Source organism: Papio anubis, chromosome 6 (genome assembly GCF_008728515.1).
Source record: "Papio anubis isolate 15944 chromosome 6, Panubis1.0, whole genome shotgun sequence".
Taxonomy (NCBI): Eukaryota; Metazoa; Chordata; class Mammalia; order Primates; family Cercopithecidae; genus Papio; species Papio anubis.
The window spans coordinates 153,716,848-153,743,940 of NC_044981.1; the positions used below are offsets into that span (position 1 = coordinate 153,716,848).

The following is a 27,093-nucleotide window of genomic DNA, read 5'->3' on the forward strand; positions in this document are numbered from 1 at the left end:
AAAAACAAGGACAATCTCCTCAGTAACCACAAACCATTATTATCCTCCAAATTTAAATATTGATTCAAAATCACGAGTAGGTAGTCCACATACAAACTGTCCAAATAAAGCCCTTTAGATCTTTGTGTGAGGATGTGAGTACAAGCACATGCACTTTTAACCCAGGATCTGACCAAAATCTGCATTTGGTTGTCATGTCTTTTAAAATCTAGAACAGTCCTCTGTTTTTTGTCTTTGATGACTTTAACATTCTTTTAAGAATCTAGGCCAGTTATCTTGCAGAAAGTCTAGTGGTATGTATGTATCTGATTATTTCCCATGCTTAGATTCAAGTTAAATATTTTTAGCAATATTTAACTACTAAGGTAAACTGTGTCCTTCCCATTGAGAGTCAAACAATGTCAGTTTCGTCTCATTATTGGTGATGAGAAGTTTAATTATTTGGATAAGAATGTCTGCCATTTTTTTTCATCATAAAAATACTTACTCCTCTTTGTAAATAACAAAGAGATCCATGGAGTTTAAAATGTTGGGACTATGTGATTATTCTGTTCCTCAATAACAACCTCTCACCTAACAGTGTTAGTAGCCATTGCTGATTCTTGCCAATTGCTATAATGGAGGTTTTTAACAGCTCTTGAACAAAAGTTGTAAAATTCTGAGCCAACATTTGATCTTTTTACATAACATTTATAGTATCTAAACTAATTTTATTTTCTACCTGATCTACGACATTAAAAAAAAGTACTTGAGCCTGAGAGGCCAAGGCTATAGCAAGTTATGACCATGACTTCCAGCCTAGGCAACAGGGCAAGACCCTGTCTCCAAAAAATAAAAATAAAAAAAAAGGGAGTTACCACCATACATACCTAGCTTCATCAGGATGAGTAACCCGTACAGAATCATTAGGTATATAGATCATATTTGTATCTTCGACCTTATAGATTGCATGACCTCCAATATCCGCCATCTTCCTCCTTTTAGTTATTAACACAATATAATACCCTTCTAAGAATCTGACAAAACCTATGCAACAAAAAAGAAAGAGAAAGATGCTTTATAAACTTAGTAATGGCTTTTAGATGCCTATTTAAAAGGCTAAAGATCTTCAATACATTTCTCACTTTATTATTTCTATGATTCATAGCCATACACATTTTCAGGTGTCTTAGAATTATTCTCTAAGAATATCTATACTGACATTTATCTCACTTAAAAATATTACTCTAAACAAAGCCTAATCATGAGTGATCTCCCATTCACAATTGCTACGAGGAGAATAAAATACCTAGGACTACAACTTACAAGGAGTGTGAAAGACCTCTTCAAGGAGAACTACAAATCACTGCTCAAGGAAATAAGAGAGGACACAAACAAATGAAAAAACATTCTATGCTCATGGATAAGAAGAATCAATATTGCGAAAATGGCCACACTGCCCAAAGTAATTTATAGATTCAATGCTATTCCCATCAAGCTACTATTGATTTTTTTTTGCAGAATTAGAAAAAACTACTTTAAATTTCATATGGAACCAAAAAAAGAGCCCGTATAGCCAAGACACCAAGACAATCCTAAGCAAAAAGAACAAAGCTGGAGGCATCACACTACCTGACTTCAAACTATACTACAAGGCTACAGTAACCAAAACAGCATGGTACTGGTACCAAAACAAATATACAGACCAATGGAACAGAACAGAGCCCTCAGAAATAATACTACACATTTACAATCATCTGATTTTTTACAAACCTGACAAAAACAAGCAATGGGGAAAAGATTCCCCATTTAATAAATGGTGCTAGGAAAACTGGCTAGCTATATGCAGAAAACTGAAACTGGACCCCTTCCTTACACCTCACACAAAAATTAACTCAAGATGGATTAAAGACTTATATGTAAAACCTAAGACCATAAAAATCCTAGAAGAAAACGTAGGCAATACTACTCAAGACATAGGCATGGACAAAGACTTCATGTCTAAAAACACCAAAAGTAATGGCAACAAAAGCCAAAATTGACAAATGGGATCTAATTAAACTAAAGAGTTTCTGCATAGCAAAAGAAACTATCATCAGAGTGAACAGGCAACCTACAGAATGGGAGAAAATTGTTACAATCTATCCATCCCACAAAGGGCTAATATTCAGAATCTACAAGGAACTTAAATTTACAAGAAAAAAACAACCCCATCAAAAAGTGGGCAAAGGATAAGAAAAGGCACTTCTCAAAAGAAGACATTTATGCAACCAACAAATATATGAAAAAAAGCTCATCATCACTTGTCATTAAAGAAATGCAAATCAAAACTACAATGAGATACCATCTCACACCAGTTAGAATGGCGATCATTTAAAAGTCAGGAAACAACAGATGCTGGAGAGGATGCAGAGAAACAGAAACGCTTTTACACTGCTGGTGGGAGTGTAAATTAGTTCAACCATTGTGGAAGACAGTGTGGTGATTCCTCAAGAACCTAGAACCAGAAATATCATTTGACCCAGCAATCCCATTACTGGGTATATACCCAAAGGATTATAAATCATCCTACTATAAAGACACATGCACACATATGTTTACTGCAGCACCATTTACAATAGCAAAAACTTGGAACCAACTCAAATGCTCATCAATGATAGACTGGAAAAAGAAAATGCGGCACATATACACCATGGAATACTATGCAGCCATAAAAAAGAATGAGTTCATGTCCTTTGCAGGGACATGGATGAAGCAGGAAACCATCATTCTCAGCAAACTAACACAGAAGCAGAAAGCCAAATACCACATGTTCTCACTCATAAGTGGGAACTGAACAACAAGAACACATAGACACAGGGAGGGGAACATCACACACCAGGGCCTATCGGGGGATGGGAGCAAGGGGAGGAAGAGCATTAGGACAAATACCTGATGCATGCGGGGCTTAAAACCTAGATGGTGGGTTGATAGGTACAGCAAACCACTATAGCACACGTATACCTATGTAAGAAACCTGCACAATCTGCACATGTATCCCAGAATTTAAAGTAAAAAAAGAAAAATTACTCTAAACAATTTAATTCATTCATTCCTTTTAGTCTCACTGCAAATAGGACAGAAGTGCCTTAAGCAAAAATGGATACAAGGTTAAGAGGAGTTGTTGTTCCATGGGTACAGAGCTTTAGTTTTGCATAGATGAAAAAATTCTCAAGATCTGTTGCACAAGATGCATATAGTTAACACTGTTGTACTGTGCACTTAAAAATGATTGCTATGGCAAATTCTGTTTTTTACCAAAATTAAATACACACACACACAGATTATAAAAATGAAGACGAAATTACAGTAAAGGAAATAATGTTTAAAAACATAGTAAGATGAGTCTAAGAATAAAAGTTGTACGTAAGAATGAATCTTAAGATCCTATGTACTATTCCCCACACTTGGCTCTCCATTTGCTAATAGATAATGCAAAGAGGGACACACATCCAATTATATCATGCACAGTGGCTGAAAGATAAAAACCAAACCACTACTTGGAGAAGCTACGGTAGTTCCAAGAACTGGGAGACAATTCCAGAGTGAATCCTCACAAAAAGGTATGTGCTGTAAAGAACAACCTCAGGAGAATTCTCCAGCAATGTCAAGGACACATTTCTCAATGCTGTTTCATATGACAAGGCACAATTCAATAAATGTCATTCTTTACAAACTAAAAGAATGCAGCAAGACATACAGCTGAATGGAGGTCTAATTTCATTTGAAGATAAAAATCTAAGTATCTCTGGTAACAGTTCCCCAAATGTGTTCTCCGTGAAATACTAGTTAATGGAATCCCAGTGGGGAGAGGAGTGGCAGTGAGCAAATAATACTGGACTAAGAAACTTAAAACTCCTGAGAACCTTACAGTACTGTGCTAAAGTACACTGTGAATCTTGATGGGAGATAAAAACCAAGTGCCTTTCCAGATTCGTTTGTTCATGGAATCTCCTCCCGCCCCCTACCTTAAAACAACAACAACAACAACAACAACAAAAACCAATGGATATACGTTCTGAGGAACATATTTTGGGAAATATTGCCCAAAAGAACAAACTTCATGGACTCTTGATAATTAATGTCAAAAACCAATTTGAGCCAGCTTAAACTAAAAAAGGAATTTAATTAAGGATCCTGAAGCGATGCATGCCACACATGGGAAACTGTGACTGGGCCTCAGGAAAAGCCTAGTCAAGATGTGTCTCTGAACATCTACTCCATTCTTCTCTCTGTCCATAGACCAGGCTCCTCCACTTCTCTGGATCACGTAGTAGGAAACACAACTGCTGACAGCTCTGGGCTTTCCATCCAAAACCTTCACTGGAAAGAAAAGGACATTTTTATCAAGTTCAATTTCAGAATTCCTGGGAAAGAACTTGGATTGACCCAACTTGTGTCGGGTGTCCAGCCCAGGACCAATCAACTATGGCCAAACAATAGAATCATGCAGCATTGAAAGCCATTTTATATGATAAGTAGGTGGCCTAGATGTGGCCGGGGGACATGGCTCCAGTTCCCTGGAAAGTGAATAGGTTGGGCAAAGAAAACAATACATCAAGTAAATTACATATCCTTCATGCAATCTTCCACAAGTATCATTTCTGATAGTTTAGTTGTTGTTTTTTTTTTCATTAAGTTCTAGGGTACATGTGCACAACGTGCAGGTTTGTTAGCATTAGGAGATATACCTAATGTAAATGACGATAGTTTCGTTTTTAAATGAATATTGGAGAGTTATAAATAGAGTTATATTTTATGTCAGATCATTAGAACATAGAAGTTCTATATCGGTGACTAAAGAAAGAGCCATATACATTAATGTTCAGCAGCATTATATTGTCAGCAATACACTAGTTGCCATACAATCTTGGTCAAAAACTTTCAGGTTCCCTGAACTTTGCTTTGGGAGTTAAAACTAACTTTCTTGGTGGTGGGGAAGAGGGGACACTTCTGAAATAGCAATGCAAGGAGTTCAGCAGACTCTTTCCTAGGAAAACAACCATAACTAGAAAAATAATAAAAACAAAGGAAAACATTAAAAGTTTCTGGAAACTGCCCAAAGGGCACACAGAAGGTGGAGAAACATCCAAGAAAATCTACTGAATCTTGGTAAGAACAGCAAGTCTGGGGCATTTGGATCACAGCCTGCTCCCCTTCCACACTGCCTCCCAGTTCAGTGTGACAGAATATCTACTCTGGGCAGATGCAGCCAAGAAGACAGGGCTCCTTCCTTTCTCTCCAGCTCCCAGTCTAGGACCACAATTTCTGCTCAGGATGGGTAGGCCACCAGGTTTTCTCATCCCCACCAACTCTGTGTTGTAAAAGCTCTATTCCAGGCAAGCATGGCTAAGGTCCGGGCTCCTTCCTTCAACCGAGCACCGACTCACAGGGTGGAGGCTCTACTCCAGGCATGTCAGGCCAAGAACACAAGGTCCCATCCCTGCCCAGCTCACTGGCTCATAGGGCAAACTAGAAACAGTCATATACAGCTGTCTTCTCATCAGAAGCAATGAAAGCCAGAATGAAGAGGGATGACATAAACTACTAATATATATATAAGTTCTAGTTCCAATAATATATATGTATATATAATATACATAATACATATATACACACATATATCCAGAAGAATATATATATAGTGTGTGTGTATACACACACACACATACACACATCCAGAAGACTCTTATATCTAGCTATCTTTCAAAACTAACTTTCTTATACATACATTCTCTCTCTCTCTCTGTGTGTATGTGTGTGTCTCTCTCTCAGTGTTATAGTCTATGAAGTCTAAGCTAAGATCCTGGTGCTCTGAATTTTTGCTCCAGAATTGGCAAATACCTATGATCTATGTCTTGTTATTGTCAGCTGATGAAAAAAGAACTACTAATTGAATACATTAACATGAATGAGTTGAAATCAATAATGGAAAGATGCCTCAAGAATCTTATCGGCCATGCTACTGAGAAAAAAAAGCTATTAAAATAATGGAAAATATTTATATTTTAGAAATCCACAAAACACAAAGTGTTTTTTAAAAAAGGTTAGAGACTAGCCAAAAATGACCTCACTAAAGTTGAAGGGCACAGAATGGGAAAGAAAAAAAAAGCTGATGACAACCTCATTAACAGCAACTTAGGAAGTAGTCATCCTTTCAGAAATATAAAACTTACAAAAGTAAGCATTTCAGAAGCAGCACACACACAGAAAAACTGAAAAATGGAAAGTAATTGGGATTAAATAATAAATATTTACAAGATAAATTAGTTTTCCTTTTATTCTTGCTGTATATTTATTTTTTAGATAAAATTTCTTACTAATAATAATTTCTCTCAACCTGCATTCCAATTGAATTTTAATTTCATGTTTTTAGCTCCAGGCTATTTACATCATTCTACACTTCCCTTTATAATTTGTGTAAGGGAAAGTAAATATACTTCACAAAAGAGACACTCTTCTTCTGGCACAAATGGCTTCAGTATATTATAAATGAGATTATTTTCCACTTCCTTTTTACTACCAATTAGAAATGACTCTCAACAATTAAAGGCTTTAGTTTGGCATAGACATCCACCAAGAATCAGCCTGTTCATCCCTTAAAACATGAGTTTAGTGCTATCCAAACTGTTCATTCCTCTAACATGATGAACACCAGAACAAGTTTCTTCATCTTCATTCTATGTACTTCTGACCCCAGATCAATTTCATTGAGTACTTTCCAGAAGACAAGATGATGGTCATCATGCAAGTGATTTCTCTCTCTTCAAAATAAAAAAGGTTGTGTCACTTGAGAGGGATGCCAAGCAAAATATATTAAAAAGGACAATATGAGAGAATGGGGTAGTATGCAATTCTGGAGGCTGGAGAGGACCCTCATCAGCCCACTAACAGGGAATAATGCAATATCCTGTTTGGGGGGTCACCATGCCAGCCAGCTATTATCTTGAAAGCCTCCAGTGAGAACAGCGCTCCAGCAGAGAAGGACGAAAACCCCCACAAGTACCCAATGCCTTTGTACAAGGCAGCTCACTGGAACCAACGTGACATCTCTACTATCAAATCATACTGCCCCCTAACTAGTCTGAGACTCACACTTTGTTGGTGTTTTCACTGTTATCTTGGATCTGCAGTCTATTTGTAACGGTGTTGTTTTAAATAATAGCTTAGTCCATCACAGTCTACAGTATTGACACTTCTTATTTTGCCACTCCCTTTCAACATACTAGAGGCTTAGAAGAGTGTCGTCTGACAGATGACAGTGGCAGAAAAAGGACACGTACCTAAGTGCTATGTATGAAAAGGAGCTGGGATTATAACAAAACTGAGTAGTATGGGCTATAGGTCATTCCATTCATGTGTCCTAGGACCACATAAAACAACTTAGTGATGGATGCTCACGATCCCATCCAGTGGTTTCCCAAACTTCCTGCTGGCTGTTAAATAACAAAGGAACAGATCAGGAATTGGCCAGGTAGCTACAGGACTGGAATAATCCGTTTATAGCAAGGAAAACCCTCTAGGTCAGTAATATTCAAAATATGGCCTAGGGACCAGTGCTGGTCCATGAGTTTGAGAATAAAAGGCCCATGAAAAGATAAGTAAACAAATTGAAAGGAAGGATTTAGAAACTTTAGAACAATTTAGATTGTCCCACAACATCTGTGTGCATGATCAATGAACCTGCCCTCACACAGGGCATAGACTAGTTTGGACAGTACTAAACTCGTATTTTAAGTCACATGTGGTGTTGGAGTGCAACATGTGATATATGTGAGGGAGGGGGAGAAAAATAGTCCTTTATTACAGATCGTAGAGAAGTATTGTTCTAGATTCTCATGACATGTGTACTAAATAAACCATGACAACAACCCAAAACATTCCAACAAAAATATTTTCCACAGATTCAGCATGTTCAAAAAGTTAGTGAAGAAAATATTTTAGCCACAGAATAGAACACAACCATTCTAGTCATTTCACAGATGTATTATTTTGACAACTAGACTACACACTTTTCAAAGTATTTTGTGTTAATAATTTCAGTATTCAGTACATTCCTAAGCTTGTACTAGAAAAATCATAGACTTTTATTACTCCCTGTTGACTTTGCACTGATTCTTAACTTTATTTACATTACTGAAGTAGGATACATAAGGCATATTTCCATAAAAATACTAAATGTTCACCAGTACATTACTGTCTTACTTTACTTGCAGGTTAACCTTACGGAGACTTCACCATACACGCACAGTCTCAAAGCTAAAAGGGCTCTAAGTTCAACAGAAATAGCTAAGAATGTCACCTTTAAAAGAAACATGGAGACACCTTCAGCCCTCACCCAGAGTTTATTAATCAAAACTTGTGTGTAAAGTAAACATCTGGCTACAAACTTGGTTATCAATTGATTCAAAGGAAAGTTCTAGTTTTACAAGCTTGGTTATCAATAGATTAAAAATGAGGCAAAGAATATGCTAAAAGCAAACATGTCAAGAACAATAAAAGGTGACCGAAGTATTATAAGAAAAAAACAGTCCAGCAGTCTAGAGGCCATTTAACGTAAAGTCAAACAGCCCAATACAACTCTGGAATACCCAACAACAGCTATTTTTAAACACAGTTCAGGCTGAGCACAGTGGCTTATGCCTGTGATCCTAACACTTTGAGAGGCCAAGGCAGGAGGATTGCTTGTGCCCAGCAGTTTGAGGCTAGCCTGGAAAACACAGTGAGACCCCCACCTCTAAAAAAAAAAAAAAAGAAAAGAAAAAAAATTAGCTGGGCGTGGTGGCATATGCCTGTAGTCCCAGCTACTCAGGAGCCTGAGGCAGGTAGATCACTTGAGACCAGGAGGTAGAGACGTAGCGAGCTATTATTCGCCACTGTACTCCAGCCTAGGTGACAGAGCGAGGTCCCGCCTAAAAAAAAAAACAAACCACACATACAGACACAAACACACAAAACAAAACCCACACAGTTCAATAAGTGATTTTCACTTTACTACATTTAATCATCAAGAAAACTTCAATTTTGAATAATAAAATCTGGCCAATAAGGCGTTCAACAGTATATACTTAGGAAATGCCTATCAAAAAAGTTGTGGCCAGGCGCAGTGACTCACATCAGCAATCCCAGCACTTTCGGAGGCTGAGACAGGCAGATTGCTTGAGGCCAGGAGCTTGAGATCAGCCTGGCCAACATGGCGAAACCCCATCTCTACAAAAAATGCAATAATCAGCTTGGCATGGTGGTGCGTACCGGTAATCCCAGCTACTCAGGAGGCTGAGGCACGAGAATGGCTTGAACTTGGGAGGTGGAGGTTGCAGTTAGCCAAGATCATGCCACTGCATTCCAGCCTGGGTGACACCGCAAGGCTCTGTCTCAAAAAAAAAAAAAAAGTTGTAATAAAGTATCAACATTTAAGGGAACAAGCTTAAACTATTATGTAACTATTATTTAAATTAGAGTCTACCATATTAAAACACATTTTATTTATAGTATTTTTTTCTTAAATTTAAAATATAAGCAGGACTGAAAGTGGAATTTAACATATTGGCATGTATGGCATTTAAACACATGAACTCACATGACACATACAGACATACATATTCCCACAAACACTCATTCATTCAACATGTAACCTCAAGAGCCTTCTCAAGACTGAGCAGAAGGCATAGAAAAGGGGCTAGGCCTGAGAAGAAGAAACCAGTCATGTTATACTACTCTTTACCTTCCCCAACAGCCACCTAACACACAAAAAGAGCCTAAAGAGATTATGTATGAAGAGCAATGAGAGCAATCTTAGAAAAGCAAATTCCAAGGATGGCAGAATATAATCAAAGTTTTCAGAGACATAGAGTCGCAAAACAGAAAGTGCTAATCAGAAGACCCAAAATAAGAATCTGAACACATACAGTATAGTCAAGTCCATATTAATTTTGTTAATATCTATAGAAACCACTGATATGGTTTGCATTTGTGTCTTCACAAAAACTTCATGTTCCGTTGTAATCTTCCATTGTTGGAGGTGGGCCCTGGTTGGAGGTACCTGGCTCCTGGGGGTGGATCCTTCATGAAGTTTACAACCACGCTTTTGATGCTATTCTCGTGATACAGCGTTCTCATGAGATCTGGTTGCTTAAAAGTGTTGCTTAAAAGTGTGTGGCACCTCCCCCACCCTTCCTTAATTAAGCTCCAGTCATGTAAGACACACCTGCTGTACCTTCACCTTCCGGCATAATTGTAAGTTTCCTGGGGCCTCCTGGAAGCAGAAGCTGCTATGCTTCCTGTACAGCCTGCAGAACCATGAGCCAATTAAGCCTCTTTTCTTTATAAATCACCCAGTCTCAGGTATTTCTTTATAGCAATGCGAGAACGAACCAATACAACCACTTAATATTACATACAATCCAGTAGGTTTAAGAAACGCAGAGATAATTTCCTAAGTGTTTATAGACAAAAAGACTCAAAATAAGGTGCTGGCAGCAGTGATGCTAAAATACAATAGCCCCCTGCTTTGGTTTTCAAAGCCCGAAGCAATCTGGCCTCGCCTGACTACTCCCCAGCATTCCCAGCACCTGTGGGTACCTTCATGAATGTCCCTCTGCTGTCACCCTTACTGGAGTTCCCTCTTTTCTTCTCTGCATTATCCATACCTTGCTCCTCCTTCAAGGTACAGCTCAAGTCTCATCTACTATGGGAAATCTTCCCTGGCCATTCCAGGTCCAAGTAATTTACCTCTTCTGTGATCTCCAACACCAATGAATTCATGCTACACAGCTTGGCTCTTACTTATAATCTTAGTTGTTTTATGTACACTGGATTTTGTCCTCTGCCACAGATCAATCAGGGACAAACCCATAGTACAGTAAAGATAGGTTTATTGATACACCACAAGGAGGGACAATGCATATCAGAGAAACCATGGACCATCTTGCTAAACGAGTTATTAACGAATTGGGGGAAAGGTGGAGCTTAGGTAAAATTTAAATGAAGAGGCTCAAATCGAAGCAAGGTGATACTTAAAGAGATCAATATCACATTTGGACTATGAAGTAGACCAAGGGTCCTGTTTCACTGAAAACAACAGAACCATCATAACTATGGACTACTGCGTTCAGAAACCTTGTATCTGAAGCTCTGCACCTGAGGTGGTAAACCAAAGCAGCTTCTCTGTGTCACAGCGACTTGGGTTGTCCAAGTAAATGTGGGATGCTTTTATCTTACTAACACAATTTCAAACAGTGGAGTTTCTGATGGTCTGTGATTTTAGAAACCAAAGTTTCTCAGTGAGTGGAAAAAAAAAAAAAAAAAAAAAAAAAGCTGTCATCCAAAGAAGGGGGTTATGGCATTTTATAACTATAGACTAACCTTAGGAGAAATTCCCATTAATTTTAAATCCAGTTTTATGCGATTTGTTACTCCAGCTGATGAATGGCAGGGTGGATGTTTACAGTCCAAGCTAATTTTCACTTTTTCATTCACCAACGAGCCAGACAGCGACCTCCTCAAAGGCCAAAAACATTTTTATATTTGTTTGTATCCTAAATAAAACCTAGCAGTGCTAAGTGCATAAGCAGATGCTATAGAAGTGCTGTTTGTTATCTGATGGATGGATAATCAAGTTTTAAATAACCAAAGCTACAGGTAATTATAATTTTAAAGCTTTATATCCTTATAAACTCCTTTAAGTAGTCTATGTAGAGAAAACAAAAACAAAAAACAAAAGATTGTAAGAAGGGGGCAGATTTCTTACCCACAACACCAAAAGCTGAAACCGCTCGAAATAAGCCCGAGGATCCTTTCTGTCCCATCTTTGTTCTATTTCCAAGATCCAAGCGGCCAAGAAGTTCCCTTACTTCTTGTTGAGTATAGACATGCTAAAAACAAGCACATTTACTCTGTAAGGTTGTGCTTAGACTGTAGATTATTTATTATTTGTGCCTGAAAGTTAAAAGTTACCTACAAGCATCATCAGCTATTTCATACAGAAGTATATAATAGTACACAAGTAAGCTACAATTTTAAGAAGCTAACAAGTTCTTTAACATTAGCAATTAAGATTGGTTATTGGATCATGCTGCTATACTAAAAAAAAAACCGTCCAAACCTTATACTCTAAACCAGAGATGCAGAGATTTAAGGGATCTACAGGTAAATTTCAAGAGTCCATGAATCCCTTAAAATTGTATGTAAAATTCTGAGTAAATGTGCATCTTTATGAGAAGGCCCACAGATTTTCTTAGCATTTCAAAGGGCTCCGTGACCAACTGCCCCCATCTCCAAATAAAGCCAAGAACCATTACATTATATTGTTTAAAATGTTCAGACAGGTGTGGGCAGAATGGACCCCAGGAGTAGCATGGGAAATCATAAAAAGAATTTATCTACAATTATTACAACACAGAAAATAGTTTTGTTACAAGTAGCTTAGTGAAAATGGATTCCAAACTGTAGTTACTACATATCTGAGAAACCAGGAATCTTTATGGATTCAGAAATATTCACAGACAGGAATTTCAATACAAAATGTAACTTAAGTTCTTTTGTGTGAAAAAGTTAAACTTAACTGTTCAAACCACCATATAGTATTTCACTTTTGACTAACAGCTTCAGGTTTTTGTGCCACCTGAATTCCAGCCTCTGTATTCTTGACTCTGGATAATCTAACCTCTGGATAAGAACAGCTTAACATTTCCTTAGTGTATAGCAAATTGTCAGAAAAGGTCCTAGAGCTGATTCTTAGGAGCAAAATAAAGTCTGTAGCATAGAAGTCTTCCCTGACTTCAAGTAGCTTGATATTAAAGAACCACAATAGATCATCCCTTTGGCAGATGCAATATTAAGTTACATTGAATCCTTAAAATGTCAGCTCTTTAAGAAACAATACTCATTATCTTACCCTAAGAGTGTGTTTTTGAAAACAAGTCAAAACGAGGGGCAAAGTATAATTCTGGCATACTTCTTGACACCAGTGATTTCTAGAAATCAGATTGGAGATTCAAATTCTAGCCAACCAAGAAAAATAACTGAAACCTTTAGATTTATGATAAAAATAATATATCACTAAAAGCTGTAAGGATATTTCATATCCTTTAAACAACAGGTATGAAAGTTTTTTTGCAGTCAGGTTTGGAGGATACTTACCCTGTCATCAATTATGACCAAATCTTTTGGTTCTGTTCTATCAATCTTCAAGACACGATATTTCGTTTCTGCATTATTGCTCCCAACTAGGAAGTATCTCTATAAATAAAAAGGAATGTCATTAGTTTATCAAGGCATTTTGCCCTATACACATTTCATACCACTTCAGTTTTTGAAATTAAATACATTAATAAAGTCAGGTTACTTTTTAAAGAAATATTTCTGTTATGTATAACCGGCAGATTAAAGGAAAGCTGACTCCAAAAGGCCAATTTTAAAATTAAAATATTCCTAGTGGTTTCATGATAAAGATCAGTCTGATGTCTGAAATGTGCCCAGTAACCAGGTCAGATGAATTCAATTGTCATAAATTTAGAGATTAATCTAACTGATTAGAGGCTGATGTTTAAGCTTTACCAGGAAGAAGCTCTGTTAAAAATTCTAAAGCTCAACATGTAATTAGGAATGCTTAGACAATTATAGCTACTAAAGTACTGACAGCTTATCAAAAAACTACTTACAAATTTTCATAAATGTCTGATAATGTCTTTAATATAGCAACTATAAAATCCACCCCAGAGTCCCGTAAATGATTAAAATGGTTGTCCTTCCCAAATGACCTTTTATAGATAAGCTACAAGAAATTATTATTATTCTTTCTTTCCTAAAACAGTTCCTTGGAGCATTCCGACTAAACACAATCACATTAGTCTTATTAAATAAATACTGGAGAGGTGCTGGGCGAGATGGCTGCCTAGAGGCAGCCGGGCAGAACAGCTGTCACGGAGGGGCCAGGACAACCGGAGCACTCCTAACAGATCTGCAGAGGGAAGGCACTGAGAGTGGTGGCGGAAGACACAGAAGTTAGGCTGAAGAGGGAGGAAGTTGGGAACGCTGCATGGGACCACCATGCACCGGCATTTGTTCCTGGCCCCCAGTGACTCTGGGGGAATGGGTGAGTTGAACTGGTGAGGAGAAACTTACTCTCGCCAAGGCCTCTGGCATCCTGACAGAAGGAGACTCCCTGAGCACCACAGACACTCGAGTTGGCAGGGAAAGCTGCTTAGAGAAGTGGTAGGGGCAACACGCTGGCTGATGCAGAACCCAAAGGGTTTGGTATGGGAGCGTTTGTAGTGGAGCCCAGCCAGGCACACTCATCCCGCTAGGGTTGACTTGTTCCCATAGGAGACTTTAGCCCTACGGGAACTGTCAGACCTGAACTCTGAAGGGCGCTCTTGCCCATCGGACTGGACAGTCGACCGGAGAACCCCTTGGTCTGCTGACTTCTCTCCCGGGCCCCAGTCCTGCTTGCAGGGCAGCCTCAGGTGCCCTAGGGGCCTGCATCAGAGTCCCTGTGCTGGTAGACTGGTACCTGACTGGTGAAGAGCTCTAGTGGGGTGGCCCCCATGGCCACCCAGCAGCCTACGCTCTCCCTCCCTCCACTGCAGCTTCCCCCAGGCTCACCACCACTTCCAACACCACTTTGCCAACATGTGTATGCGCGGACGGGTTTTGTCTTCCTTGCCCTACCAGTGCACGTGTGTGCATGCCACTGCTGCAGTTGGGGGTGCAATCCACCTCCCTCCTTCAGCTGCACTGCCATTGCAGCTGGAGCCTTGATGGGCCAGAGCCACCCTGCCCCGTCCTCATCCCACCCCTGTGCCAATGCTGCCATGGGAGTGAAACTAGGCACAGAGACCAGTGGACCCTCCCCAACCCTCAGTGACCACAATCGCCTTCAGCACACAGAGAGTGTATATAGACCTGCATCTACCAGTGCCCTGCCCCTGTGCTAACAGGATCACCATGATGACTACATGCACACCAGCAGGGCCTCCCCCACCTCCTGAGCCATGCTGCCTCTGCTGCTGCTGTGAATGCCCACATAGAGGCAGGCACCTGCTGGCACCCTGCTACAGCCACCATGCTTTCGCTGCCACTGGCACATGTGAATGAGAAAAGATCCCACTGCCACCACACCATGAAATGCTTTGGCTGACACCACCCATCAAAGTGTAGTGACCAGCAGTCACTACACGTTGGCACCCTCAGCACATTGGATACCTAACCTCAAGGAGCCAGAGAACAAAGTCAGAGCCCAATGCAAGTATTCCAGAATTAGAGCACACAGTCCAGGAGTTGGCAGCTGAATATTGGCCCCCTATAATCTTCCAAAAACAAAACCTGTCAACTGAATCCACCTTATCCCACAATCGAAGCCTTAAGGTCATCAAATTGGATAAAAGAAAAAAAAAGCCATACAAAGGTCAATAGCTTCAAAGACTGAAGAAACATTAGCCCACAAAGGTGAGAAAGAACCGGCGCAAGAACTCTGACAACTCAAAAAGCCAGAAGTGCCTTTTTTCCTCCAAAGGACTGCACTGTTTCTCTAGCAAGGGTTCTGAGATGGCTGACATGACAGAAATAGAATTCAGAATAGGAATAGAAATGAAGTTCATTGTACTACAGGAATATGTTAAAACCCAATCCAAGGAAGCTAAAAATCATGATAAAACATGACAGACAAAATAGCCAGCGTAGAGAAGAACATAACTGACCTGATAGAGCTGAAAAATATACTACAAGAATTTCATAATGCAATCACAAGTACTAACAGCAGAACAGACCAACAGAGGAAAGAATCTCAGAGCTTGAAGACTGGCTTTCTGAAATAAGACAAGAATGGAGAAAAAAAGAATGAAGAGGTATGAACAAACCCTCCGAGTAATATGGGATTACGTAAAGAGACTGACTCTACAACTCACTGGTATACCAGAAAGAGAACGGAACCAACTTGGAAAACATATTTCCGGATATCATCCATGAGAAATTCCCCAACCTATCTAAAGAAGCCAACATTCAAATTAAAGAAATGCAGAGAACCCCAGTCAGATACTTCACTAGAAGATCATCCCCAAGGCACATTATCATCATATTCTCCAAGGTCAAACGAAAGAAACAATATTAAAGGCAGCTAAAGAGAAAGGTCAGGTGACCTAAAAAGGGAAGCCCATCAGACTAACGGTAGACCTCTCAGCTGAAACCCTAAAAGCCAGAAAAGATTGGGGGCCAATATTCACCTTCTTGAAGAAAACAATTTCCAACCCAGAATTTCACATGCAGCCAAACTAAGCTTCACAAGCAAAGGAGAAATAACATCCTTTTCAGATAAACATGCTGTGGGAATTTGTTACCACCAGAACTGCCTTGCAAGAGCTCCTGAAGGAATCACTAAATATGGAAAGGAAAGGCCATTCCCAGCCAACTACAAAAACACACTCAAGTACACAGACCAGTGACACTATAAAGCAACCACATAAACAAGTCTGCAAAATGACCAGCTAACATCCGGATGATAGGTTCACACATACCAATTCTAACCTTGAATGCAAATGGACTAAATACCCCATTTAAAAAGCACACAGTGGCAAACTGGATAAAGGACTAAGACCCATGAGTATGCTGTCTTCAAGAGACCCATCTTACATGCAATAAAACACATAGGCTCAAAATAAAGGGACAAAGTAAAATCTATCAAGCAAACAGGAAACAGAAAAGAGCAGCGGTTGCAATTCTAGTGTCTGACTAAACAGACTGTAAACCAACAAAGAGTTTTAAAAAAAGACAAAGAAGGGCACTACATAATGGTAAAGGGTTCAATTCAACAAGAAGATACAAATAATATATATATGCAGCCAACACAGGAACACTCAGATTAATAAAGCAAGCTTTTAGAGACCTTCAAAGAGACTTAGACTCCCACACACTAATAGTGAGAGACTTTAACACCACATTGACAATAGTAGACAGATCATCAAGACAAAATGAACAAGGATACTCAAAATCAGAGCTGAACTGAAGGAGACTGAGACACGAAAAACTGTTCAAAAGGTCAACGAATCTAGCAGCTGTTTTTTTTTTTTTAACTAATAAAATATATAGACTGGAAGCTAGACTAGTAAAGAAAAGAGAGAAGATTCAAACAAACACAATCAGAAGCAACAAGGGGGATATTAACGCTGACCCCACAGAAATACTAACAACTATCAGAGAATAGTATGAACACCTCTATTCACATACACTAGAAAATCTAGAAGAAATGGATAAATTCCTGGACACATACACTGAACCAGGAAGAAACTCAATCCCTGAACAGACCAGTAATGAGCTCTGAAATTGAGGCAGTAATTAGCCTACAAGAAAAAAAAAAACCAAAAAAAAAACAACAAAAAAAAACCCAGGTCCAGACAGATTCCAAGCTGAATTCTAGAAGACGTACAAAGAAGAACTAGTACCATTTCTACTGAAACTATTCCCAAAAAACTGAGGAGGAGGGGCTCCTAACTCATTCTATGAGGCCAGCATCATCCTGATACCAAAACCTGGCAGAGATACAACAAAAAAAGAAAACTTCAGGCCAATATCCTTGATGTACACCAATGCAAAAATCCTCCACAAAATACTGGCAAATTGAATCCAGCAGCACATCAAAAAGCATATCCACTATGATAAAGTAGGCTTTATCCCTGGGATGCAAGGTTGGTTCAACGTATGCAAATCAATAAATGTGACTCGCGATATAAACAGAACTAAAGAGAAAAATCACATGATTATCTCAATAGATGCAGATGCTTTCAATAAAATTCAATATCCATTCATGTTAAAAACTCAATAAACTAGGTATTGAAGGAACATACCTCAAAATAATAAAAACAATATATGACAAACCCACAGCCAACATCATACCAAATGTGCAACAGCTGGAAGCATTCCCCTTGAAAACTGGCACAAAACAAGGATGTCTTCTCTCAACACTCCTATTCAACACAGTATTGCAAGTTCTGGTCAGGGCAATCAGGCAAGAGAAAGAAATAAAAGGTATCCAAATAGGAAGAGAGGAAGTCAAACTATCCCTTTTCGCAGATAACATGATTCTATTTCTAGAAAACCCAATAGTCTCAGCCCAAAGGTTCTTAAGCTGATAAACAACTTCAGTAAAGTCTAAGAACACAAAATCAACGTGCAAAAATCACTAGCATTCCTATACACCAACAACAGTCAAACTGAGAGCCAAATCAGGAACAAACTTCCATTCACAATTGTCACAAAAAAGAATAAAACACCTAGGAATACAGCTAACTATGGAGGTGAAAGATCTCTACAAGAACTACAAACCACTGCTCAAAGAAATCAGAGATGACACAAATAAATGGAAAAACATTCCATGTTCGTGGATAGGAAGAATCAATATTGTGAAAATGGCCATACTGCCCAAAGCAATTTATAGATTTGATGTTATTCCTATTAAATTACCACTGACATTTTTCACAGAACTAGAAAAAACTGTATTAAAATTCATATGGAACCAATAAAGAGCCCAAATAGCCAACACAATCCTCAGCAATAAGAATAAAGCTGGAGGCATTATGCTACCCAACTTCAAACTCTACTACAGGGCTACAGAAACCAAAACAGCACGGTACTGGTACAAAAACAGATACACAGACCAATAGAACAGAATAGAGAACCCAGAAATAAGGCCACATGTCTACAACTATCTAGTCTTTGACAAACCTTACTGAAACAAGTAATGGGGAAAGGATTCCCTATTCAATAAGTGATCCTGGGAGAACTGGCTAGCCATATGCAGAAGACTGAAACCGGACTCCTTCCTTATACCACATACAAAAATTAACTCAAGATGGATTAATGTCTTAAATGTAAAACTCAAAAGTATAAAAACTCTGGAAGACAATATAGGCAATACCATTCAGGACATAGGCACAGGCAAAGATTTCATAATGAAGATCCAAAAGCTATTGCAGCAAAAGCAAAAAATGACAAATGGGATCTAATTAAACTAAAGAGCTTCTGCACAGCAAAACAAACTATCAAGAGACTAAACAGACAACTTACAGAATAGGAGAAAATTTTTGCAAACTATACATCTGACAAAGATCTAATATCCAGTATCTGTGAGGGACTTAAACAAATTTACAAGAAAAAAAACCATTAAAAAGTGGGCAAAGCACATGAAGAGACACTTTTTAAAAGAAGACATACATGCAGCCAAAAATCATATGAAAAAAAGCTCTGCATCACTGATTATTAGAGAAATGCAAATCAAAACCACATGAAAGACCATCTCACACCAGTCAGAATGGCTATTACTAAAAAGTCAAAAGAAAACAACAGATGCTGGAAAGGTTTCAGAGAAAAAGGAACACTTATACACCGTTTGTGGGAGTGTATATTAGTTGAACCATTGTGGAAGACAGTGTGGCAATTCCTCTAAGACCTAAAGACAGAACTATCATTTGGCCCAGCAATCCCATTACTGGGTATACACCCAAAGGAATAGAAGTCGTTCTATTATAAAGACACATGCACACGTATGTTCACTGTAGTACTATTCACAATAGCAAAGACATGGATTCAACCTAAATGCCCATCAGTGATAGACTGGATAAAGAAAACATGGTACATATATACCATGGAATACTATGCAGCCATAAAAAAGTCCTTTGCAGGAACATGGGTGGAGCTGGAGGCCATTATCCTTGGCAAATGAATGTAAAAACAAAAAACCAAATACTGCATGTTCTCACTTACAAGTACATGGACACACAGAGGGAAGCAACAGACATCGGGGTCTTTTGGAGGGTAAAGGGTGGGAGGAGGGAGAGGATCAGGAAAAATAACTAATGAGTACTAGGCTTAATACCTGCATGACAAAATAATCTGCACAACAAACCCCATGACACAGGTTTACCTACATAACAAACCTGCACGTGTACCCCAAACTTAAAAGTAAAAAAAAAAGAATATTGAGAATGAAAAGAATAATCAAAATATACAAAAATACTGTATTTAAATGAAAATGTTTCTAAGAAAAACTGAAATTATTCTAAAATTATATCTAAAAAATAAGTACAACTTCATTAGCAAAAACAAAGATATTTTGCTTCAAAAAGTCCTTTAAAAAGTGACACTTCTTAAACATTGCAAAAATTGAGAAAACACTGTCACAATCAATTCACATTGTGCCATTTACTATTGGACATATAAGGTGTAGATACACAAAGCAACTAAATAACAAATAAGTCTTTCGATATTAAAGGCCAAAATGAAGCATGTGGACCACAGGAAATCAGTAAATCCGTGCAGGAAAGATTAATGTGATGAGAAAATGTCAGACGAGTTGAGAAAAACTCGTCTGACGAGTTGGGTCTAGAATTGAACCTTCAAGAATGGATAACACTTTAAAAGGTAAGATACTACTGTATATCAGAACATGAACACTTGGATATACTATTTTAACTTTAAATCTGTAGAAATAGATGGTATTTTTACTATTAAGTATATATATGTGTGTGATATATGTTTATAAAGTTCTGATTTACTGATAGGTTATGAAGAGCAAAACAATCTGTTAAAAATGATAAGTTAGCCTGATCTCAAGAGGAAAGCTAGTCAAGAAATTCAATCTCGCATCTCCTAGGAGAGGTACAGTCTAGATGACATTATGAGTTATAATGAGGTAGAAATAAAGAAATTATAATAAAAATTAGTACACTAAGTTGGGACATCCAGTGACAGGATTCGATGTACTGGGGGCACAGTTAGACAAGCAAACAGAAAGAGAAAGGAAGTCAAAGAATCTCAGCCAGGCTTCAGCTAATTCCTGTCCCTGACACCCTACCCACCACTGAGAGGAGAGGGGGTAACCAATCTAACAACATTCACCTAAGAAGAATGATTTGTAAACTATATGTGCTTTTTAGAACAGGGAGCCCTTCTTGAGGACTTAAAAAATGGCTTCTAGGAGAGGAAACAGCAAGTGCAAAGACCTGAAAAGGGAAGAAGCCTGGCATGTTTGTTACAGGCACAAGAATAAGCGAGCAAATGTTCGTTCACAAAGCACCTAACACAGTGACTACAGCGGTCAGCACAAAGAAGCCACTCAATAAGTGTTAGTTCCTTTTCTTTCCTTCACTTTGTAAGAAGTCAGTGAGACTATGCCATTGTATTTGAGGAAAAAGACAAATGCCAGAGGAAAACAGAGAGTTAGCCCAAAGGGAGGAAAGCATGTTCAGGACCAGAAGGGACCCACAATGGGAGAATGCACCAATCTGTTAGTAGTCAGTCTATGTCCTCAGGAGGGAAGAGCATGCAAACTGACAACCATGAATAGCATGCTTTAACAGAGGTATGAACTGGATGCCATGAGAACACAGGAAAGGCACTTGACTTATCTGGGGATGGTCAGAGCAGGCTGGTGTAGTCCTGATGCTGAGTTTGGCCTTGAAGAACCTCTAAGCAGGACTTTGTGCACTGAGCCAAGACAGGGCCAGTGAACCATCCACGTCCACCTGCACCAATCCCTACTCATCACCTGTTCTCCCCAAGCACTTTTGTTTCTATCTAAATGTAGTATTTACTTCTGAAAGTCTTGTCTAAAATTGTTTGGGGCTTGTCTGCCCCCTACTATAAGCACCTCAGGAGACTGGGGCTAACTCCTTAACCTCTGGATTTTAATTCCCTAGTCTAGTAGCACAACATGGTACCTCAGGCACTGGCTAAGTGTTAGGTGAAAGAACAGCTATGTACCACAGAGTAATCATTTCATTTGCTGGGTAATTTTCTAAGACATTTACACTAACCCATCTTTTCTGGGTAAGCACATAGAAAAATGGCTCTTAAGTCAACCACTCAGTAAGGAGGCACATCCTAGGTTTAAAAGAGGTAAAATCCCTAAATGAAATTCCCTAGAATTTTATTTTTTAATTTAACTTTTATTTTAGGTTTGGGGGTATGTATATGTGAAGGTTTGCTACATAGGTAAACTTGTGTTACAGGGGTTTGTTGTATAGAATTTTAATAAATCCTACGAAACCTAAAGATTAATTGCAATGGGATTATACTTTGGCAGTCTGTGATTTTAAAAACAGATATAAATCCTGACATGCTCATGGGCAAATGCATTATTGGACTTCGAAACACACACTTAGGAAGGCAGATCTGTACCTCCCATATCCAGATTCTTTCAAAGAATCCATGAATCAGACAAAGGCTAAAACCCACAGAATCTGGAAATAGATTAGAGTGGAGGGAAAGAAATGGGGAGCACTATAACTACCCGCAGTCTCTCTCTTCTCAAATAGTCTAAGAATCCTAAAAATGTTTTGTGCAGAGAACAGCGACCTCACGTGGAGCCAGTTAGGTGGGAAAGAAAACCCCTGCATTTCAGCGGGCCTGTTGTAGACCGCGGAATCCCTGCCTGCACTGCCCTCTGGTGGGCAGCTGACCATCCACTTTCACACCAATTTTTTAAGTGGTAACTTCCAGAAGGGCCTTGTTTCTACTTGTTCTTATTTCCTTCCTGTTGAATACATCAACTCTGTATATCCTCAGCCTTTATTACATTTAATAGTATGTCTCAAAATGGACCTCAGCATTTTGGGGATTCAAAATTTCCCTAAAGTTTCCCTCCATTAAAGTTTTCTCCACTGTCGATTTTTTCCCCAATTTTTAATTTAAAAAAATTTTCAAAGACAACAGAACGGTACAATGAACACCCATATACCCTTCATTTAGATTCACCGACTGATAATATTTTGTTGCATTTGTTTTCTCCCTCCCCCACTCCTGATAGATGCTTTCTTCCTCTGAACCTCTGAAAACGAGTTGCAGGTATTATCACACATAATCATAATATCGATATAATATTAAGAATGTACAATTTATATTCCAATTTTCCCCACATCTCTCTATAATATCCTCTATAGCTGGATTTTTTAAAGCCAGAATCTAATCAAGGACCATGTATTACATATCTTTATGTAAAGATATGTTACATCTTTTTAAATCTTTTAATCTAGAATAGTCCATCAGGCTTTGTTTTTCATGACTTCACCATTTTTAAAGAGCCTACTTTTTATTTATTTATTTTTTTGAGATGGAGTCTCATTCTGTCACCCAGGCTGGAGTGCAGTGGTGTGATCTTGGCTCACCAGAACCTCCACTTCCTGGCTTCCCGGGTTCAAGCAATTCTCCTCCCTCAGCCTCCTGAGTAGCTGGGATTACAGACGTGCACCATGGCACCCAGCTACTTTTTTTTTTTTTTTTTTTGTATTTTTAGTAGAGACAGGCTTTCGCCATGTTGGCCAGGCTGGTCTCGAACTCCTGACCTCAAATGATCCACCTGCTTTGACCTCCCAAAGTGCTGGGATTACAGGCATGAGCCACCACGCAAGCCCCAAGCCCACATTTTTTTTTACGTAAATTTTCTTGGTGTTTCTATTGATGTCACTCATTTGACCACTGACTAGTAAATGCCTCATACGTGTCAGGAACTGGGCTCGATGCCTGAGGAAAAAGATAAATTGAAGATATATTTTGGAGATATATTACTGGTAGATGGGATCAGGAAGGAGAGTAATAGATCCAAGTACCTTTAAGCAGATAGCTAGATGATGGTGCCACTTACTGATGTTGAGATGATTGGAGAAGAAACAGGTTTGAAGGGAAACCAAGAGTTCTGTTTACAACATGCCCAGAGAGGCCAAGTGAGAACTCAGTGGGTAAAAGAGCTCAGTGGGTGCCATCAGCACGTATGCAGCATTTAAAGCCATGGGACTGGGTTAAACCTACTAGAGAGAGTAGGGAGAGTGAAGAGAGCCCAAAAAAGCTAGCCTGAGGAACTTCATTATTTAGAGGCTGGATATGGAGAAGGAACCAGCTGAGAAGATTGGGAGGAATGGCTGGTGAAGGAGAAAACCCCAGCACAGGGCGGATTCGTCAAAGCAAAGAAAGATCATCTGGGAAAGGAGAAAGCAGTCACATTCACATCAGATGCTGCTGAGAAGTCAAGTCGGTAAGAACAGAGCATCTGACGACAGGCGCTTATGAGTGGCCCTTCTGTGGGCAGTCTCAGGGACAGAGTGGGGGCAAGATGCACAACAGAGGTGTCTGAAGTGCAAAACAAGTAGAATCCTGGATAAAGATGGGGGAGTGGACACCTCTGGTCCTCCCAAACATCTTACTAAAACCATAGTAAAGTTTTTTATGTTCGTTTTTAGGCTCAAGCCCCAAGAGCAAAAGGAGGAACAAAGAAGATAAAGGGGAAAAATAAAAACCATTTGAAACTGAAAAGCATGTGTAACAAAGCTGACTCCTAAACTGGCAATGGAAAAGTCAAGAAGCAATCCAATTTACACAATAGAACCTCCAAAACGGAATTTGAGAATTTGAGGCCCCGATACCTCTGTAGTGTCAGAAGAAGATAAAAAGAAGAGAGCACAAAAAGAAGTTAGCACAGCTTCTAAAAAGAAAAAAGAAAAAAAAAAACAAGCATCAAACTAAAGACCTCGAGCAGAATAACATTAGAAGCTCTCAGCAACAATGCTGGAAGGTGGAAGAGAATGACATAAGGCCTTCAAAATTCTAAAGGAAAATTCATTCCAATCCTTAATTCAATATTTATTTTGTCAATCAAACCTGAGGGTGGCATAGGACATTTTTAGACATGCATGGGCTTAAAAAAAAAAAAAAAAAAAAATGACCTTTCCATGAACCCTTTCTCATGAAGCAATTAAAGGAAGTACTCTACCAAAACGAGGTCATAATCAAGAAACAGGAAATTATGGGATCTAGGAAAACAGGGAAACTGTCACAGACAGTATGATATAGGGTAACGGTGAAGGGAAACCCCAGGATGGCAGCTGTAGTGCAGGCCTTGGGAGCATCCAGTCCGGACTAAAGCCATTGCTTCAAGATGAAACCCAGAAGAATACTTAAGGGGTGTGAATGTGTTGAGAGATTTATACATCTAGGGGAAAGTCAGGGTTCAATTTATTACAAATTCGTAGTAAGAACTAGGGATTGAAAGAAGACGGAAAAGTCATCTCAAGTATTGGCAGAGTCTGAAGAAGCAAAAGGCCCCTAGTTCAAATGGTAGAGGGAAAGGAGATAAATAAAATATCCAAGAAGAACAGGGAAGGAAAGGGAGCAGTAATTGGAGCACACAGGATTTCCATAGACCAGGCATGCCTCAGCCGGACTCCCTAAATGTACATATACATGCAAGTAGGTGCCTACAAATCAACATCACTGGGGAAAAGGTTTGTGTGTTTGTAGATACGCTGGGGCTTGGGATTTGGCAGGAGTTCGGGTGGAGAATTAGGATACCAAAAAAAGCTACATTGAAATAATACCTGTTAAGATAGAAGATGAGCTAAGCTGGCTCTCTTCTGAAAGTAAAGTGTCATTGTTCAAGCAAAAGCTTAAAATTTCAATATAGCTTTAACAGAGGTGACTTGGTATAAAGATGAGTATTTCTAAAATATATATGTGAAATCCACAATGGAATACAATAGGTAATCCACTTAACGGGCAATTCAGTATCTACTAACATTATCTCCTTTTATAATGACAGGCTAATTAATCACTCACTTTTCATCTGAGGGAGGAAAATCAGCCTTCTTGAAAGAAATTTTAGGTTGTATGACAGCTTCAATTCATGTTAAACTTCACTTGAACTTTCAGATTAAATGTATTATTTGTAAAGAGCACCATGAAGTTGCTTCTCCCAATCTAACAGTATTGCAAGCCTGCCTTCTCACTTAGTCCAGTAATCCCAGTAATTGGGTAACGCAGCCCAGAAGGGGGAAGTGAATCTCAGGAGAGGTCTGCAAGTCTATCCATTAGAGCTTCAGGGCTTTACTCTGGGGAAGCTTCAAATCCTCTGTAGAAGCAAGAAGAATGTCACCTCCAACCACACATTCTACACCAGTTATTAATATAATCGTTGTTTCTCTCACTTTATATACTTTGGTTTCCTTTTCCAATCCTTAGTCAACTACACCCTATATTGCTCTCTCCCATTCCCTGATTACACAAATCAAGGCTAATTAAGAAAGGTGCATTTCCTCGCCATGTGGTTCTTGTTTTATTCTACTTTCTGTGATGGGGGTGGGAGGGAGCTTCCTTAAATCCTTTCGGAACAAGGCAGACAATAAATGCATACATGTACGCTAACAATCTTGAACAAGTAAGAGTAAAGATTATCCTAACAACTTTCATCTCCCCACCCTCTGCAAAACAGACACATGCAGACACATGCAGACCTAGTTCTGTTTAGCTACCAATTTTAACATCAACCATTATGTGTTCATTTCTTTGTTATGAAATGGTCACTTATTGTGATGCTAAGATCCCTATGCCATCACATATTAAGCAAGGGCACCTTCTTGTAAAGGCAAACTGCAGTTTCACCCAGGATAACTTCAGGTTGCTAAATCTCTGCTGGAAACTCCTAGTTGCACTGGGCTGCATGACTGTTAGCGCTGCGTTAGGCCTGGGCCACAGGGCATATTAGAAACCAGAGCAGAGTCACAAGAGCTAAGGAGCGTACTGAAGGTGCTGGGTGCCAAAGAGAATAGGTAAGTCTGGGAAAGGGTCAAACCTCACAAGCTGGAACTACACTTCCTGCATGTCATCTGCCAACACAGCTCCCTCTCCTCTCCAAATACTCCTCAAAATCCACCTCTATACACAGAGAACAATAATGACCTGAATTTCACCTGCAGAGCAAGTCTACCCAATTATCTTCCTAAATGAAGGCTCAGGACAAGAGACAGCCCATCTTGTCCACTGTCTCTTTTGCTCATTAATGTGTCTCCTAATTCCTTCATAACCAATTAAAGGTAGAGTGTCCCTTATCTGAAAATGCTTGGAACCAGAAGTGAATCAGATTTTGTATTTTCTTAGATTTTTAAAATATACATAATGAGCTATCCTGGGGATGGGACCCAATCTAAACATAACAATTTATGTTTCATATACACCTTAGAGACATAGCCTAAAGGCTATGTCTTAAATACAATGTCTTAAATAATTTTGTGCATGAAACAAAGTTTGCATACACTGAACCAT

At 39.0% G+C, this 27,093-nt stretch overlaps 2 protein-coding genes across 8 annotated transcripts in view; one reads left to right on the forward strand and one right to left on the reverse strand.

Annotated features, from left to right (window-relative positions):
• Window positions 1-27,093, reverse strand: part of FIG4 (FIG4 phosphoinositide 5-phosphatase) — a 126,549-nt gene that overhangs the window by 90,209 nt on the left and 9,247 nt on the right. For 5 of the 7 annotated variants that reach the window (XR_004184454.1, XM_003898322.5, XM_031667540.1 and 2 more), the window contains exons 2-4: window positions 13,159-13,257; window positions 11,768-11,891; window positions 870-1,026 (exon numbers count right to left, since the gene is read on the reverse strand). Coding sequence is in view for 6 of the 7 variants with exons in the window: in XM_003898322.5 (XP_003898371.1) it covers window positions 870-1,026; window positions 11,768-11,891; window positions 13,159-13,257 (380 nt within the window). In the remaining variant the exon portion in view is untranslated. Of the gene's footprint in view, window positions 1-869; window positions 1,027-9,270; window positions 9,286-11,767; window positions 11,892-13,158; window positions 13,258-25,611; window positions 25,631-27,093 lie in introns of those variants that run through there. The other 2 variants (XM_031667541.1, XM_017958422.3) reach the window with 2 other exon arrangements.
• Window positions 26,514-27,093, forward strand: part of AK9 (adenylate kinase 9) — a 145,375-nt gene continuing 144,795 nt past the window's right edge. The window contains exon 1 of the mRNA XM_031667531.1: window positions 26,514-26,600. The gene's annotated coding sequence lies outside the window, so the exon portion shown is untranslated. The remainder of the gene's footprint in view (window positions 26,601-27,093) is intronic.